Genomic DNA, 15579 nt, shown 5'->3' on the forward strand with positions numbered 1-15579 from the left:
GAATACAGCTGTGATGACTTCCAGCTCGATGCAGCCTGGTGCAGCAGAAAAACAAATCGATTCTGACACCAGTCATGACTTTGGAGGGACATGAACCATGGACTTATTCCTTGCCGGATGGTAGTCGTCACGAGTACAAAAATATTTCGTCCATTTCCTATTTTCCTGACAGCAAGCAAATGATCAGCGGATCACACGATAAGACCATTCGGCGATGGGACCTGCGGGAGGGCAACGAGATTGAGGAGGCTCGGGAGGTCTGCGAGCATATAAATGCAGTGGGAGTATCCAGGGATGGTCAATGGGTTGTCACTGCAGCTGGCGGGGTGCTCAAAGTCTGTGAGGTTGAGACGGGGATCGCGAGAACCTTTCGTAATGGCGAATATTGGATCAGATGCAATCGATATCTCCGCGGACAGCACATTGCTAGCGACTGCGTCAGACGATGGGACAACACGGATATGGAACTTGGACACAGGCGAACTCGTGGCTGGTTCATTCAAATGTAACGATCTTTATGTGCGCACACTTCGATTCTCGGAAGACTCGAGGAAGTTGGCGGTGATGTCAGATTGTGGCTGGTGCCTACAGGTGTGGGATGTCCAAGCACAGAAATTGGATGTACAAAAAAATCTGCTGATACTTACCATGCGTTGTCAACGTCGCCGGTATTCTGGACAACAAAAAACAAATCCATCATAGCCGCATTCAGTTTTATTGCAGATGTCCGTCCCACGATGATCTATGAGTTTGACGCGTCGACGCTCAAGACTGTTGGAGCTCCTTTCAAAGGGCACACCAGTACTATCAGTGGTCTAGCACTCTCATCTGATTGTGTTCTTCTCGCCAGCTCTTCCTACGACACCATCAAGCTATGGACCTTCCAATCTCGCCAGCTCCTTGCCTCGTTCGACGTCCAAAATACTCCATTCACCCTCGTCCTCTCACCCGATTCACGCCAGCTGGCTTACACGACCTTCCATGACAGCAATATCTATATATGCGGCATTCCAGCCGACATCCTTGCTAGCATTGAGCTTGCAGAAGAACCACAGCCTAGTGTATGTATTCCCCGCATAGATCTATCATTTATATGCTAAAAATTTTACAGACCAGTAAATCCAAACGTTCATGCCGTGCTGATCTACTCAACGTACGTGGTCTCACTCTCTCATTCATCTACATCTACACCATTCTCTATTACAGTCCGATGCAACACGTCGTCCCGTGCGCTGTAAACCAGTGATAACACCTGTCATGTCTCCCATGCCTCGACTTTTGCATACAAGGGTCCCACATACTTTCCTTCACTTTCTACGAAAACTCCTTCCCTCCTCTCATACGGATGCAGTCCCTCCTATTCGCACTGATGAGCCTCGTAATCCCCTAGACGTAAGTTTCTTATACCTGTTTGCTTCCCAGTTGACTTGACGGTTCCCTTGCAGTTCCCTGCTACATCCCCACTACCTCGTCCACTCATCAAACTAGACGAGAACGTGAGTGCCGGTTCTCGTCGTTGCATATTCGACTTACATTCTTCTAGTTCTCAACCCACACCAGCACCACCCACCACTCAGTCCTCCGCCGTCAATACTCCCGCAACCCTCAAATCCAGCTTACATCGAATGTCAACCTGGCGGCCCTTTCGGACAGATCATGCATCGCTGGCTATCGTCGATGTTCCTCTCGCGCCGGGTAAACTGGTATGCGCGTTTCATTTTTTCTCCACATATTCCAAATCTTACGCCTCTATGTATAGCGGTACGCTACAGCGGGCGCTCCCGGTGATGACGATGACCTGATACGTGACGAAGACTATGTTTCTCCTCCCTCCCCCCATCCCGGCTCACGCCCAGGGACTGTGCATGCCGGACAGCATGGAAGCGGCCGGTTCTGCCTCTGCTTCTAACTGCTTTCAAACGTGTTCCCGGTATCTCGTAACCGTAACCGTTGCTCCTTCCATGCGTTGTCCTCCGTACACTTATGTTGAATTCATGGTCACTATACCCCCTAACGCGCTTGAGATATATCAACAGTCCCTGATGGTCGATCCTGTTCAAACTCTACAGTGGTCCGAATCACGAAACTGTTCTGTTTTACAGTGAACCACGTTAGTTCAAGGACCCCCTGTACTGTCCTGCATCTGAACTGGTGCCATTAGAAGGTCAGTCCATTGAAAAATGTGACAATCTGATCTTTCGGGCTTCAAGAACAGCTTTAATATTTGCGAGAGCTTGCTTGGTCTACTCCTCGATGCCGCCTTCAACGATCTGCATTGTGGAAGGTACGAGGGGGATGCGACCCGTATTCATTGCACGCTTTGTTAGCTTGCGAATAGGGCCCAATGGCTGAGGGCGCGTTGGACGTCGAAGCAGATGTGATCGTAGACATTTGTCGTTCTATTGTGACAACAGCAAGTGCAAAAGCGGGGTATTGCGAGAGATGAAGGGCGGTTGTCCTACAACAGGAAGGCAGACATGTAATTTTTAAAAAAAAAATTCAATTTTCATGTCCTATGGAGAGTGACATGTAATTTACGAGACGGACAGTATATATGCTCTCGATGCGCCTGCGTCAGTAACACTGTCAAGGTCGTCGTGTTAGACGATTATGTGCCATGGAGCAAGATGTTGGCCTTCGAATGAGATGGCACTAGTGTTGGATACGAAGGATACAGCAAGTGTATGATTTGGATTGCAATTGTAGGACATATACGATTATCTGAAGGCTATGACGAATTCAAATGTCTTCAAAGTTTGTCATCGAAAGGAGATATGTTTACAGGAGGGAGGCTCCTTCTGATACTTAGGTGTAAACAAATGTCATCATTTCATGAAATGGGTAGCTAACGACATGTGTTTAACCAAAAAAATCGCCTAGAAATATTGGTTCTTCTATTCTTCATCTACATCAAAGTCGATTTCAGGATCTGCAATGAATTCGAACGAAGGAACAAGGGTAGCATATTCTGCTCGTTGCCGTTCTGTCGTCCACACTCCGCTGCCGAAAATTAGCCTCTCCAGGGGACATTTCGACCGCGTCAAAAATTTCGCAAACGATCCATGTGGCCACCACCCCGCATTGCTGACTTCAAGTACGTGAAGGTTCGGGAGCGTGATGACGTTGAATAGGCCAATGTCCTGCTCGTCTGTGCTCCAAAGTACACTCCAAGACATGCGTAAAGATTGAAGGTTGGTGTGCGTGATTGGTTCTGGAGTCTGGATGGAGTAGAATACTCCAAACATCTTCAGGGAACAGAGATTGGGACATAGACGGAGTATGCGGGTGAATGCATCCAGTCCATCTATGCTGATCTCGATATGTGTGAGATGGGCCCATGCGGAATCAGTGAAGAAATCTAATTTCTTCAGGTTGAAGCATAGATCCAACATGTTAATCCTACGCAGATTAACCGGCAGTTTCGAGAGTGTGTGGCTAGTACCTCGCGCAAGATCATAAAGAACGTCTTGGCGTATCGTAAGCTCCTGGAGTGCGTGGAAGTCTTCCATCATAAAGGGGCCATCGCAGGATTGAAAGTCGAGCGAGAGAGTCGAGATTTGCTGAACGTGTGGCTGGAGCAGGCTTCGTAGCTCGCCCCAGTCAGTGCTACTCTTGAGCTTCAATGAGAGCGGACATCTTCCTGATCGCTTGAGCCAGAAGTCATAGCAGAAAGCTCTCTGCTGCCAGTCATCGTACCCGACTTCCAACTGCAGCCTGCACCATAATCTGGGCAAGCCCACCGCAACCTCCCTCCATCGGCGACATATTTTGGTCAACAGCACAGGAGCCTGCTTTGATTCATGCACCAAATGCTCATCTTCGGGCAGACAGTAAAGGAAGATTTCCGAAAGAATTTCGGTCGGCAAGCGGGAAATAGGTGATGAAAAGCTTCTGCGAGAAATGTTCTGAATGATATCGGCCTTCTCTTCGACGAGGTACCGCTGACGATAGCTAGCGTGATTGTTCCTGACGATTTCAAGACCCAAGTCCGCGCCTATAATCGCATCCGACTGTTGAAGTAGATATTTATTACGATATTCAGACGTAAAGATCTCCAAAACCAAGCACTTACGGGTTCCCGTGGCCTACCAGTGGTAGCTGAGACCGATGGTGAATCTACGTTTGAGGTGAATGTTTGCATGTTAACGCGAAGGAGGTTGAGATGTTGGAGATGGAGATTTGGAAGAGGAAATAAGTCTAAGGTTGCACCAACCGTCGCGTCCCTATTTAAACGAACACCTCGCAAACCACAGGTCCACGACAAACACACCTTGCTATTGTGGTTTCTCACAGCCGGCCTTTAGGTAAAACACCCACCATCCACAACTAGAGACCTTGCATTGTTGCAAATGTGGGCGCCTGTGGAACTGTGGAAGGGTGATAGATCTCGTTGGCTTCGACACACTCGATCGGCACTACTAGGCCATTCAAGACCTCATATACACGATAACAAAAGGTCGTAGAACAGCTTGTCGATCGAGCTGTGACCTTTATTTGTCCCTATACTAGTGGGTTTGTGTTTTTGGCGTGGTATTTGACATGCGTGAAGGTACTCACGAAAACCTGGTTCAATTTGAGTCTTCTTAACACCTCTCCACATCCCTACCGTACGCCCTGAAGGGCCGGTTCCCTTTTCGCCAACCATTTCTCCCCCACTACACTATTAGTACTGACGCTCCTGGCCATGCCAACAGTAAGAAGTGACTGGAGTAAGACGACTCGTTGACTGTTGCGGAGTTTATAGTAGCGGGGGTTAATGTTGACACATGATTGCACCTGCCATATGGAGCTTCGAGCGCGCGTCATGTAAATTGGAGAGTAGATTGGAGTACTAGGCGTTTAGTATGTAAAAAGAGGACATGCTGTACAATGCGCAGCCGTCTGGAAGATATAAATACATAGAGGTGGGTCGCGCGTCTATATGCCCATCATCGCTCTTCGTCTTTGCTAGGATCCTGGTGAGATAAAACCTATATGAGCATTACGCATGGATGAACTGACGGCTGGCTTAAGCAGGCATAGTGCGGCACTCGAATGAGTTAGACTTGAAACTCACACAATATCAAGCCTTACAGAGCACACAAGAAGAACCAACTGGACATACTTGCCAACCTGTCTGGTGAATACAGCTGTGAGTCACTATGACTTCCAGCTCGACGCAGCCTGGTGCAGCAGAAAACAAATCGATCCTGACACCAGTCATGACCTTGGAGGGACATGAACCATGGAATACTTCCTCGCCGAAAGAAGATGGTTCCACCGAGTACAAATATGTTTGGCCCATTTTCTATTTCCCCGACGGCAAGCAAATGATCAGCAGATCGGGCGATAAGACCATTCGGCAATGGAACCTACGGGAAGGTAAGGAGATTGAGGAGGCTCGGGAGGTCTGCGAGCATACACAAGCAATGGGGGGATCAAAGGATGGTCGATGGATTGTCACTGCGAACGATGCGGTGCTCAAAGCCTATGAGGTTGAGACGGGGATCGTGAGAGAATTTCTTGAAGGCAATGACATCACCCGCATCGATATCTCTGCGGACAGTACGTTGCTAGCGGCTTCGTCAGACGATGGGACAGCGCGGATGTGGAACTTGGACACAGGCGAACTCGTGGCTGGTCCATTCAAATGTAATGATCCTTGTGTGGGCGCACTTCGATTCTCGGCAGACTCTCAGAAGTTGGCGATTATATCAGATTTTGGGCGATGCCTACAGGTGTGGGATATCCAAACACAGAAATTGGATGTACAAAGAAAATCTACTCATCACAGTGGGGCGTCAACGTCGCCGGTCTTCTGGACAACAAAAAACAAATCCATCATAGCCGCATTCAGCTTTATTGCAGATGACGAACCCACGACGATCTATGAGTTTGACGCGTCGACGCTCAAGACTGTTGGAGCTCCTTTCAAAGGGCACACTCGTACCATCCGTTGTCTAGCACTCTCACTTGATTGTGTTCTTCTCGCCAGCTCTTCTTTCGATGACACCATCAAGCTCTGGGGCTTCGAGTCCCGCCAGCTCCTCGCTTCATTCGACGTCGAAACTCCCTTCTGCCTCGTCCTCTCGCCCGATTCACGCCAACTAGCCTACACGAATTGGGATGATTGCAATATCTACATTTATGACATCCCAACTGACATCCTTGCTAGCGTTGGGCTTGCAGAAGAACTGCAGCCTAGTGTATGTATTCCCCGCATAGATCCTTCATGTATATGCTAATATCCTTACAGACCAATAAATCTAAACGTTCACGCCACGCTGGTATACTCAACGTACGTGGTACTGCTCTTTCCTTCATCTACACCACACCATTCTCTATTACAGTCCGATGCAACACGTCGTCCCGTGAGCCGTAAACCAGTGATAATACCTGTCATGTCTCCCATCCCTCGGCCTTTGCCTCCAAGCGACCCAAATACTTTCCTTTACTTTTTACGCAAACTACTTCCCTCCTCCAATACGGACGCAGTCAGTCCTATTAGCGCCGATGAGCTCCATAATCCCCTGGATGTATGTATCATTTATCTGTTTGCTTTGCAGTTGACTTGACGGTTTCCTTACAGTTCCCTGCTACTTACCCCCTACCTCGTCCACTTATAAAACCAGAGGAGAACGTGAGTGCCGGCTTTCGCCATTATATATTCGACTTACATTCTTCTAGTCTCAACCCATACCAGCACCACCCACCACTCAATCCTCCGTCGTCAATACTCCCGCAACCCTCAAATCCAGCTTACATCGAATGTCAACCTGGCGGCCCTTTCAGACAGATCATGCGTCACTGGCTATCGTCGATGTTCCTCTCGCGCCGGGTAAACTGGTATGCTCGTCTCATTTTCTTCTCGTATTCCAAATCTCACGCATCTATGTATAGCGGTACGCAACAGCGGGTGCTCCCGGTGACGATGATGACCTGATACGTGACGAAGACTATATTTCTCCTCCTCCTTCCCCCACACCCGGCTCACGGCCAGGGATTGCCAACACCGGACAGCATGGAAGCGGCCGGTTCTGTCTCTGCTTCTAACTGCATTCAAACTTGTTCCCGGTATCTCGTAACTGTAACCGTTGCTCCTCCCATGCGTTGTCCTCCGTACACTTATGTTGAATTCATGGTCACTATACCCCCAACGTGCTCAAGGTATATGGTCAATCCCTGATGGTCAATCCTGTTCAAACTCTACAGTGGTCCGAGTCACGAAACTTTTCCGTTTTACAGTGAACCACGTTAGTTCGAGGACCCCCTGTACTGTCCTGCATCTGAACTGGTGCCATTAGAAGGTCAGTCCATTGAAAAATGTGACAATCTGATCTTTCGGGCTTCAGGAACAGCTTTCAGATTTGTGAGAGCCTGCCTGGTCTGCTCCTCGATGCCGCCTTCAACGATCTGCATTGTGGAAGGTACGAGGGGGATGCGATCCATATTCATTACACGCTTTGTTGGCTTGCGAATAGGGCCCAACGGCTGAGGGCGCGTTGGACGTCGAAACAGATGTGATCGTAGACATTTGTTGTTTTATTCTGACAACAGCAAGTGAAAAAACGGGGTATTGCGAGAGATGAAGGCGGTTGTCGTACAACAGGAAGGCAGACATGTAATTTACGAGATGGACAGGATATAATACGCTCTCGATGCGCCTGCGTCAGTAACACTGTCAAATTCGTCATGTTAGACGATTATGTGGCCTGGAGCAAGAGGACAAGATGTTGGCTTTCGAATGAGATGGTACTAGTGTTGGATACGAAGGATATATCATACAGTGAGTGTGATTTGGATTGCAATTTTAAAACCTATACGATTATCTGGTGAACCTGGCAGGCTATGACGAATTCAAATATCTTTAAAGTTCATCATTGAAAGGAGACATGTTTCCAGAAGGGAGGCACCTTCTAATACTTAAGTGTAAACCAATGTCATCATTTCATGAAATAGGGAGCTAACGACATCTGTTTAAACAAAAAAAAATCGCATAGAGATATCGGTTCTTCTATTCATCATCTACATCTAAGTTGCTTTTCAGGATCTGCAATAAATTCGAACGAAGGAACGAGGGTAGCATATTCTGCTCGTTCCCGTTCTGTCGTCCACACTCCGTTGCCGAAAATCAGCCTCTGCCAGGGGATATTTTGACCGCGTCAAAAATTCCATAAACGATCTATGTGGCCACCACCCCGCATTACTAACTTCAAGTACGCGAAGGTTGGGGAGTGTGATAACGTTGAATAGGCCAAGGTCCTCCTCTTCTGTGTTCCAAAGTACACTCCAAGACATGCGTAAAGACTGAAGGTTGGCGTGCATGACTGGTTCTGGAGTCTGGATGGGGTAGAATTCTCCAATCATCGTCAGGGAACGGAGATTGGGACATAGACGGAGTATGCGGGTGAATGCATCCAGTCCATCTATGCTGATCTCGATATGGGTGAGACGGGCCCATGCGGAATCAGTGAAGAAATCTAATTGCTCCCGGTTGAAGCATAGATCCAACATGTTAATCCTACGCAGATTAAACGGCAGTTTCGAGAGTGTGTGGCTAGTAGCTCGCGCAAGATCATAAAGAACGTATTGGCGTATCGTAAGTTCCTTGAGTGCGTGGAAGTCTTCCATCATGAAGGGGCTATCGCAGGATAGGAAGTCGAGCGAGAGAGACGAGATTTGCTGAACATATGGCTGGAGCAGGCTTCGTGGTTCGCTCCAGTCAGTGCGAGTCTTGAGTCTCAATGAGAGCAGACATCCTCCTGATCGCTTGAGCCAGAAGTCATAGCAGAAAGCTCTCTGCTGCCAGTCATCGTACCCGACTTCCAACTGCAGCCTGCACCATAACATGGGCAAGCCCACAGCAACCTCCCTCCATCGGCGACATATCTTGGTCAATAGGATAGGAGCCTGTCTTGATGCATGCACCAAATGCTCGTCTTCGGGCAGACAGTAAAGGAAGATTTCCGAAAGAATTTCAGTCGGCAAGTGCGAAATAGGCGATGAAAAGCTTCCGCGACAAGTGTTGGACTGAATGACATCGGCCTTCTCTTCGACGAGTTGCGGCTGGCGATAGCTAACACCGTTCCTGACGGTTTGAAGGCCCGAGTCCTCGCCTACAATCGGATCCAACTGTTGAAGTAGATATTTATTATATTCAGACGCAAAGACCTCCAAAACTAAGCACTTACAAGTTTCCGTAGTACATCAGTAGTAGCTGAGACCGATGGTGAATCAACTTTTGAATTGAATGTCCGCATGTTAACGAGGAGGTCGAGATGTGGAGATGGAGATTTAAAGGAGGAAATAAGCCTAACGTTCCGCCAAACGTCGCGTCCCTATTTAAATCAACGCGTCGCAAGCCACAGATCCACAACAACCACACCACACCTTGCTATTGTGGTTTCTCATAGCGCGGTCTTTAGGTAAAGCACCCGCCATCCACAACTAGAGACCTTGCATTGTTGCAAAGGTGTGGCTGTAGAACTGTGGAAGGGCGATCTCGCTCAATGGCTTCGGCATACCAGATCAGCACCACTAGGCTATTCAAGACCCTCTATGTCTTCACAACAACTGAAGGTCGTAGAACAGACTTGTCGATCGAGCTGTGAACTTTATTTTGCCTTGTGTTTTTGGTGTGATATTTGACAGGCGTAAAGGTACTCACGAAAATCTGATTCAATTCAAGTCTCCTTGACACTTCTCCACATCCCTACCGTACGTACTGAAGGGCCGATTCACTTTTCGTCAACTGTTTCTCCCCCACTATATTCTTAGTACGGAGTCTGCTACTCACGCCAAACGTAAGAAGTAACTGAAATAAGATGACTCGATGAGTGTCGGGTGGTTTGTAGCAGCGGGGGTTAGCGTTGACGCATGGTTGCACTATGCCATAGGGAGCTTCGAACGCGCGTCACGTAGAGTGGGAAGCCTGTAGGTCAGAGTACTAGGCGTTATGTAAAAAGGAGTAAAAAAAGACATGCTGTACAATGCACAGCCGCCTGGAAGTATCAATATAGAGGTGGCACGCGCGCCCATATGCCCATTATCACTCTTCGTCCTTGCTAGCATCCTGGTAAGATAAAAACCCATATGAGCCTGACGCATGGATGAACTAACGGCTGGCTTAAGCAGGCAAAGTGCGGCACTCGCATGAGCTAGAGTTGAAAACCACTGAATATCAAGCTTATCCTGACAGAGCACGAGGAGAACCCACCGAACAGATCCACTGTTAACCGACATAGTTGGCAACCTGTCTGGCAAATACAGCTGTGATGGCTTCCAGCTCCACGCTGCACGGTTGCAGCAGAAAACAACTCGATTCTGACACCAGTCATGACATTAGAGGGACATAAACCATGGAAATACTCCTTTCCGAATGATGATCATCCCACCGAGTACAAATATATTTCGTCCATTTCCTATTTTCCCTGACGGCAAGCAAATGATCAGTGGGTCAGGCGATAAGACCATTCGACGATGGGACCTGCAGGAGGGTAAGGAGATTGACGAAGCTCGGGAGGTTTGCGAGAATGATATACGAGCAGTGAGTGTATCAAGGGATGGTCGATGGGTTGTCACTACTCGTCTGGAGGAGCTGAAAGTCAGTGAGGTTGAGACGGGGATCGTGAGAACATTTCATGAAGGCAATCGGATCATCAACACCGATATCTCCGCGGACAGCACGTTGCTAGCAGTGGGGTCCGAGTCGATTGATCGTAAAACACAAATATGGAGCGTCGAAGTGCGGATATGGAGCTTGGACACAGGCGAACTCGTGGCTGGTCCATTCGAATTTGGAAATGTTCTGACCCTGGGCGCACTTCTACTCTCGGAAGCTGGCGCTGATATCAATTTCACCTTACCAGCATGTGGAACATTACCTTCAAGTGTGGGATATCCAATCACAGAACTTGGTTGTACAAAAATCTACTACCAGGCCGGGACCAAGGGGTCCGGTATTCTGGACAAGAAACAACAAATCCATTGTAGTCCCATTCAAATTCATGGATGACAAGTTTCCCACAACGATCTATGAGTTTGACGCGTAAGCTCCTTCCCTCCTCTTCTCGTACAGATGCGGTTCGCACCGATATCGATGAGTCTTGTAATCCCTTAGACGTATGTTTTTTTACCTGTTTGCTTCACACTTGACTCGACGGTTCTCTTGCAGTTCCCTGCTACATTTCCCCTACCGCGTCCACTTACAAAACCAGACGAGAACGTGAGTGGGGCCCTTCATCATTACATATCAAGCTTACATTCTTCTAGTCTCGGCCCACACCAGCACCACCCACCACCCAATCCTCTGCCACCAATACTCTCGCAAACCTCAAATCCAGCTTACATCGAATATCAACCTGGTGGCCCTTCCAGACAGATCATGCATCGCCGGCTATCGTTGATGTTCCTCTCGCGCCGGGTAAACTGGTATGCGCCTCTCATTTTCTCCTTGCATGCTACATCTTATCCATGTATAGCGGTACGCCACAGCGGGTGCTCCCGGCGACGACGACGACCTGATACGTGACGAAGACTATGTTTCCCCTCCTTTCCCCCATCCCAGCTCACACTCAGGGATTGTTAACGCCGGACAGCATGGATGCAGCCGGTTCTGTCTCTGCTTCTAGCTGCATTCAATATTGTTCCCCGCTATCTCGCATGTAACTGTAATCGTTGCTCGTTGCATGCGTTGTCCTCCGTACACTTATATCGAATTCATAGTCACTATACCCCCTAAAGCGCGTGAGATATACTGATGGTCGATCCTGTTCAAACTATACTACAGTGGTTTGAGTCACGAGTGTTTTGTTTTACAGCGAACCACACTAAAAACAGTGCGAGGACCTCCAATACTGTCCTTAGGGTACCGCACGGGTAACACCGAGGGTCGGAAAGTTGACACCGCACCCGCACCCGCCAACACCGTACCCTTCACGGGTACGGGTACACACCGACCCGTCAATGTCGCGGTTTATGGAAAACACCGCGGTGTCTCTGAACACCGCGGGTACATTACCAAGAAGAGTGTATTAAGTATTAACAACAATGAAATAAAATAGTACTACTTTTCCTTGTCATTCTCCTCTGCTTCGACTTCATTTCGCTTCCGTTTTTGAGTCCTGACAGCGGCTAAAAGGTCCTCCATCACCAGAAGATCACTTCTGCCCCACGCTCCGAGGCAGAGAAAGGCACGAATTGTTGATGGTGCGAGTCGGTTGCGAGTAAAATGAAGGAGCTGCCGGCCCTGCGAGAAGACACGTTCAACCGCAGTTGATGTTGCTGAGCAAGATAATAAGTATTGATTGATTGAAAGAGGATTCGAAGGAGACATACCTGGGACAGAGAGATAGTCGAGTGCCATCCGATGCAGCATTGGATAAGCACGGCAGTTGTTTTGCCACCATGCGAGTGGGTCCTTGGTTTTCACAGTTGGTAATCGAAGAAACTCATCCAACTCGCTACTAGTAGTACGAGACATGGAACCAAGTGAGTAGTCACCAAAGTCATCCTCGTTCTGTATAGTTGTCAGTGTCAGTGCAAAATTAAATGTTGCATACGGACTGTGTCTGCTTCAATGTCATCAGTAATCTCGGCAGATTTCTCGTATTTATCAATAAACTCTTCGTGCTAGAATGATTCACGGGGGTACAAAAGACATGACAGAAATCAGTATAGCATTCACTTGTGATCCTCAAGCTCTCAGAGGAAGGAAAAACAGAGAATCAAACACGGTGTTCAATGGCTGTCGCGCGCCTGGTTCCCGATTTGGTATATTATACCCGCCCAAACACCGTCAACCCGCGGTGAATGGCCACGGTATGCTCAAGGGTACGACTATCCTACTCCGTACCCGTACCCTCCAAACCCGTCAGCATAGAACCGCGGTGTTACTCGTACCCGTGCGTTTCCCTAACTGTCCTGCGTCCTGGTGCCATTAGAAGGTCAGTCTATTGAAAATGTGACATTCTGGTCTTTCGCAGAGAGCATCTCAGAAAATAACCTATCTAAAGTCAGAGGGACGATGCTTGTCAGATCGTTTGCAACCTTGATAAAACGATTCTCTGCCACGCTGGCTGCAGTAGCAGTATTTTGCAGGATTTGCCACGATGGTTGAAGTATCATTCCTATTTCTAAATTCACCGAAACCGATACTCTTCCGAACGTGTATTGTGCGAGTTTCTGCTATTGTACGTGTATTCAACGATCATAATGTTATGATGGTCCCAGCCTTCTTTCTACATAGCAATTCAAGGTACTCTTCATAAAGAGCCCACGGTGAAGCACTTGTTTGCCACTGATACTGAAGATAAATGACGCGTTGTCAGTAGACTAGAAATAGTTCATAGTATGAGAGACCAACCTGTTATGCACTCAATCTCAAACAAAAGACCTTGACACGCAGATTGCACCTAACATCAATCGATTCGATTTTGATATAACCGCACAACTGACAATAAACACGAAAATGGCACATCCATGAGAACTTGTGATACTTAAGATAAGATTATGTCGATTAGCCTAGTGCTACAGTCGATGAATTACATGGATGCTACTTTCACGACAACTTTTTTCTCCGTTCACTTGTCCATTCCGTACTACATTAAGAGCCTCCTGACAGCGATCTTGCAGTGATCCTTGATCAAATAGGTGAACTCGATTGGGTTGAATGGTAGCTCCCTCCAACAGCCGGGGGAGAATCTTCGGCATCAGGTTGTCACGAAGGTACTCGTTCTGCGCCAACGTATTGAGTCACTTGATCAAAACTAGTCTCAAAATACTCACCTGCTGATACAGGATCGCCTTTACGCCCACAAGTTTCACCGAATCTGGGAAGGGGTTCATGTCGGCCGGTAATTCCATCCACATTTGCTCGTCTTTCCCTGCAGTGTACTTGCTGCCTGCCGTCACTGGCAATAGCATAGCTGCCACACCGTCGGAGCTAACAACGCTAGATATGCTCTTGAGTGTGCTCTCAGTGGTGATGCAGTCCATAGCAAATCGAAGATTTTTGCCTGCGGCGAGTAGGATCTTCTCGGGCATATCATCAGCGCTGTAGTCTATGACATGGGTGGCACCAAGAGACTTGAGGTAGGAATGGTGGCGAGGGGACGCGGTTGCAATGACCCGCTTGTACCCAGCAAGGGCCAACAGCTGAACAGCGAATTGACCAGACGTAGCTCCTGCACCATAAACAAGGATAGGAGTTTCTGCATGGGGAGGTGGTACAGAGATTGGGAACGTGGGGGGAGCAAGTCCCAAACAATCAAACAGCGTGTAAAATGCAGTTATGAAGTTGTCTGGAATTGTTTGCAGCTGCTTCGAGCGAGTAATCATCGGGGAGCTGCAAGCCCCGTCAACACTTGCATTAAAAGCGTGAGCTATTTCAAACCTTGGCGCAAGTGCAACTTTGTATGATTGCGCGTTCTTGTAAACCCTTCCCCTTTGATCCTGCCGTTGTCAATGCACAAACCTAGAAAAAAAGATGGGTATTAGACTTGTTCGTTCATCTCGCACATATATTTATGCTCGCCTTGTCTCCCGTTTGCAGGCCATCCACATCAGAGCCAACGGCTTCTACAACTCCACTGACATTGAAGCCTAAAACGACTGGGTATTCGCTGTTTATCATTTGTCCATAATCGGCCATGTACATGTCAAGGGGTATCACTGCGCTGAATGCCACTTTTACCAGCACCTCACTGGGTCCAGGAGATAGTGTTGGGACCTGAATCACAGATGTTATGCCAACGGCTGTACTCGCGAATGCAAGATGAGTTTGCGATGACATGGCAGTAAGTAGGAGGTCGATGAGCCAAACCTAGTATATTTGATGTTGGATGCTGTCACGCATGTGCTTTTATAGCTGAAGGCGACACAGCGATCTCTATTTGCGCTCTGTCGAATTCTGACGGTCCAACCATATACCGACGGTACTCACGAGTCCAATTGCGATGATCGCAAGTCTGCGCCACTGACACTCCTAGCATTATCATTCAGCTAGCAAGTGATGATGACGGACAGAGTCAGCAATACTACAAAGTAATGCAAAAATTAGTCACGGACAATGTGATGGTCATGATCGATTTTGGAGTGCTTACGAAGATCATCATTACCCACTAAGCTGCTTCCGTGAACAACGGACGCTTATGAATCATACTGTACTGTCATGTCGAGCAACGTATGCATAAGATTAGAATTCAAATGTTTGTAAGGAGTCTCAAGAACGATTCTGATTCCTGAAGTAGGTTGAATCTGAACATGTTTGGTTCTGTTTGCGTTGCCTCCTTCGTCCGACATTCATCTCCTCTTCTAGCACTGTCCCGTGGATTCCACCTCCCGGGATCGATTGCTCGTAGATTGTCATGGGTCCATGTGTATTCTGCAATCCAAATTTCCCTGAAAAGGCCGATTTGCTTGAAGACGATCGACACCCGATTCTTGATTTCCAGACACTCCGTCGTCAAAGTACCCAGCACCCGGATACTTAAGCAGCGCAATGTCCATCAATGAACTCATCATCAGCACCATCACTCTCAGCCTCCGAACTCAATATCTGCCTCGGACACTGGCCTCCAACAAGATGTCCTACACCACCCT

At 48.0% G+C, this 15579-nt stretch overlaps 5 protein-coding genes across 5 annotated transcripts; 2 read left to right on the forward strand and 3 right to left on the reverse strand.

Moving 5' to 3' along the window:
* Positions 1 to 623: 623 nt before the first annotated feature.
* DFJ58DRAFT_99253 (uncharacterized protein) lies at positions 624 to 2077 on the forward strand. The gene is made up of 6 exons (XM_041395667.1): positions 624 to 1061; positions 1112 to 1153; positions 1207 to 1392; positions 1446 to 1496; positions 1544 to 1703; positions 1760 to 2077. Exons 1-5 carry the CDS (start codon positions 738 to 740, stop codon positions 1697 to 1699), a joined length of 759 nt encoding a protein of 252 aa, XP_041248301.1. The 5' UTR covers positions 624 to 737; the 3' UTR covers positions 1700 to 1703; positions 1760 to 2077.
* Positions 2078 to 2894: 817 nt separating this feature from the next.
* Positions 2895 to 4141, reverse strand: DFJ58DRAFT_723557 (uncharacterized protein; the record flags this gene model as incomplete). The annotated part of the gene is made up of 2 exons (XM_041385018.1): positions 2895 to 4010; positions 4073 to 4141. The coding sequence occupies 2 exons, from the start codon at positions 4139 to 4141 to the stop codon at positions 2895 to 2897; spliced, it is 1185 nt and encodes a 394-aa protein (XP_041248302.1).
* A 2239-nt stretch (positions 4142 to 6380) lies between these two features.
* Positions 6381 to 7032, forward strand: DFJ58DRAFT_911452 (uncharacterized protein; the record flags this gene model as incomplete). Its single annotated transcript, XM_041395234.1, has 4 exons — positions 6381 to 6515; positions 6569 to 6619; positions 6667 to 6825; positions 6880 to 7032. 4 exons carry the CDS (start codon positions 6381 to 6383, stop codon positions 7030 to 7032), a joined length of 498 nt encoding a protein of 165 aa, XP_041248303.1.
* An 889-nt stretch (positions 7033 to 7921) lies between these two features.
* DFJ58DRAFT_99336 (uncharacterized protein) lies at positions 7922 to 9586 on the reverse strand. Its single transcript, XM_041395668.1, has 2 exons — positions 9171 to 9586; positions 7922 to 9111 (listed from the first exon to the last, which is right to left on the reverse strand). The coding sequence occupies exons 1-2, from the start codon at positions 9237 to 9239 to the stop codon at positions 8023 to 8025; spliced, it is 1158 nt and encodes a 385-aa protein (XP_041248304.1). The 5' UTR covers positions 9240 to 9586; the 3' UTR covers positions 7922 to 8022.
* A 3934-nt stretch (positions 9587 to 13520) lies between these two features.
* On the reverse strand, positions 13521 to 15163 carry DFJ58DRAFT_767410 (chaperonin 10-like protein; the record flags this gene model as incomplete). The annotated part of the gene is made up of 8 exons (XM_041388858.1): positions 15050 to 15163; positions 15015 to 15016; positions 14927 to 14974; positions 14513 to 14864; positions 14372 to 14452; positions 13765 to 14295; positions 13579 to 13713; positions 13521 to 13553 (listed from the first exon to the last, which is right to left on the reverse strand). The coding sequence occupies exons 4-8, from the start codon at positions 14768 to 14770 to the stop codon at positions 13521 to 13523; spliced, it is 1038 nt and encodes a 345-aa protein (XP_041248305.1). The 5' UTR covers positions 14771 to 14864; positions 14927 to 14974; positions 15015 to 15016; positions 15050 to 15163.
* Between the last annotated feature and the right edge of the window lie 416 nt (positions 15164 to 15579).

This window comes from Suillus subalutaceus (genome assembly GCF_016647625.1).
Source record: "Suillus subalutaceus strain FC151 chromosome Unknown DFJ58scaffold_14, whole genome shotgun sequence".
Lineage (NCBI taxonomy): Eukaryota > Fungi > Basidiomycota > Agaricomycetes > Boletales > Suillaceae > Suillus > Suillus subalutaceus.

Bases quoted from the DNA above. Each gene is read 5' to 3' on its own strand.
- DFJ58DRAFT_99253 (XM_041395667.1), top strand. From the start codon at position 738: ATGATCTATGAGTTTGACGCGTCGACGCTCAAGACTGTTGGAGCTCCT. The intron at 1,393-1,445 runs GTAAGTTTCTTA...GTTCCCTTGCAG, and splicing joins AGCCTCGTAATCCCCTAGAC to TTCCCTGCTACATCCCCACT. The intron at 1,497-1,543 runs GTGAGTGCCGGT...ACATTCTTCTAG, and splicing joins TCATCAAACTAGACGAGAAC to TTCTCAACCCACACCAGCAC.
- DFJ58DRAFT_99336 (XM_041395668.1), bottom strand. From the start codon at position 9,239: ATGCGGACATTCAATTCAAAAGTTGATTCACCATCGGTCTCAGCTACT. The intron at 9,112-9,170 runs GTAAGTGCTTAG...CTACTTCAACAG, and splicing joins CTGATGTACTACGGAAACTT to TTGGATCCGATTGTAGGCGA.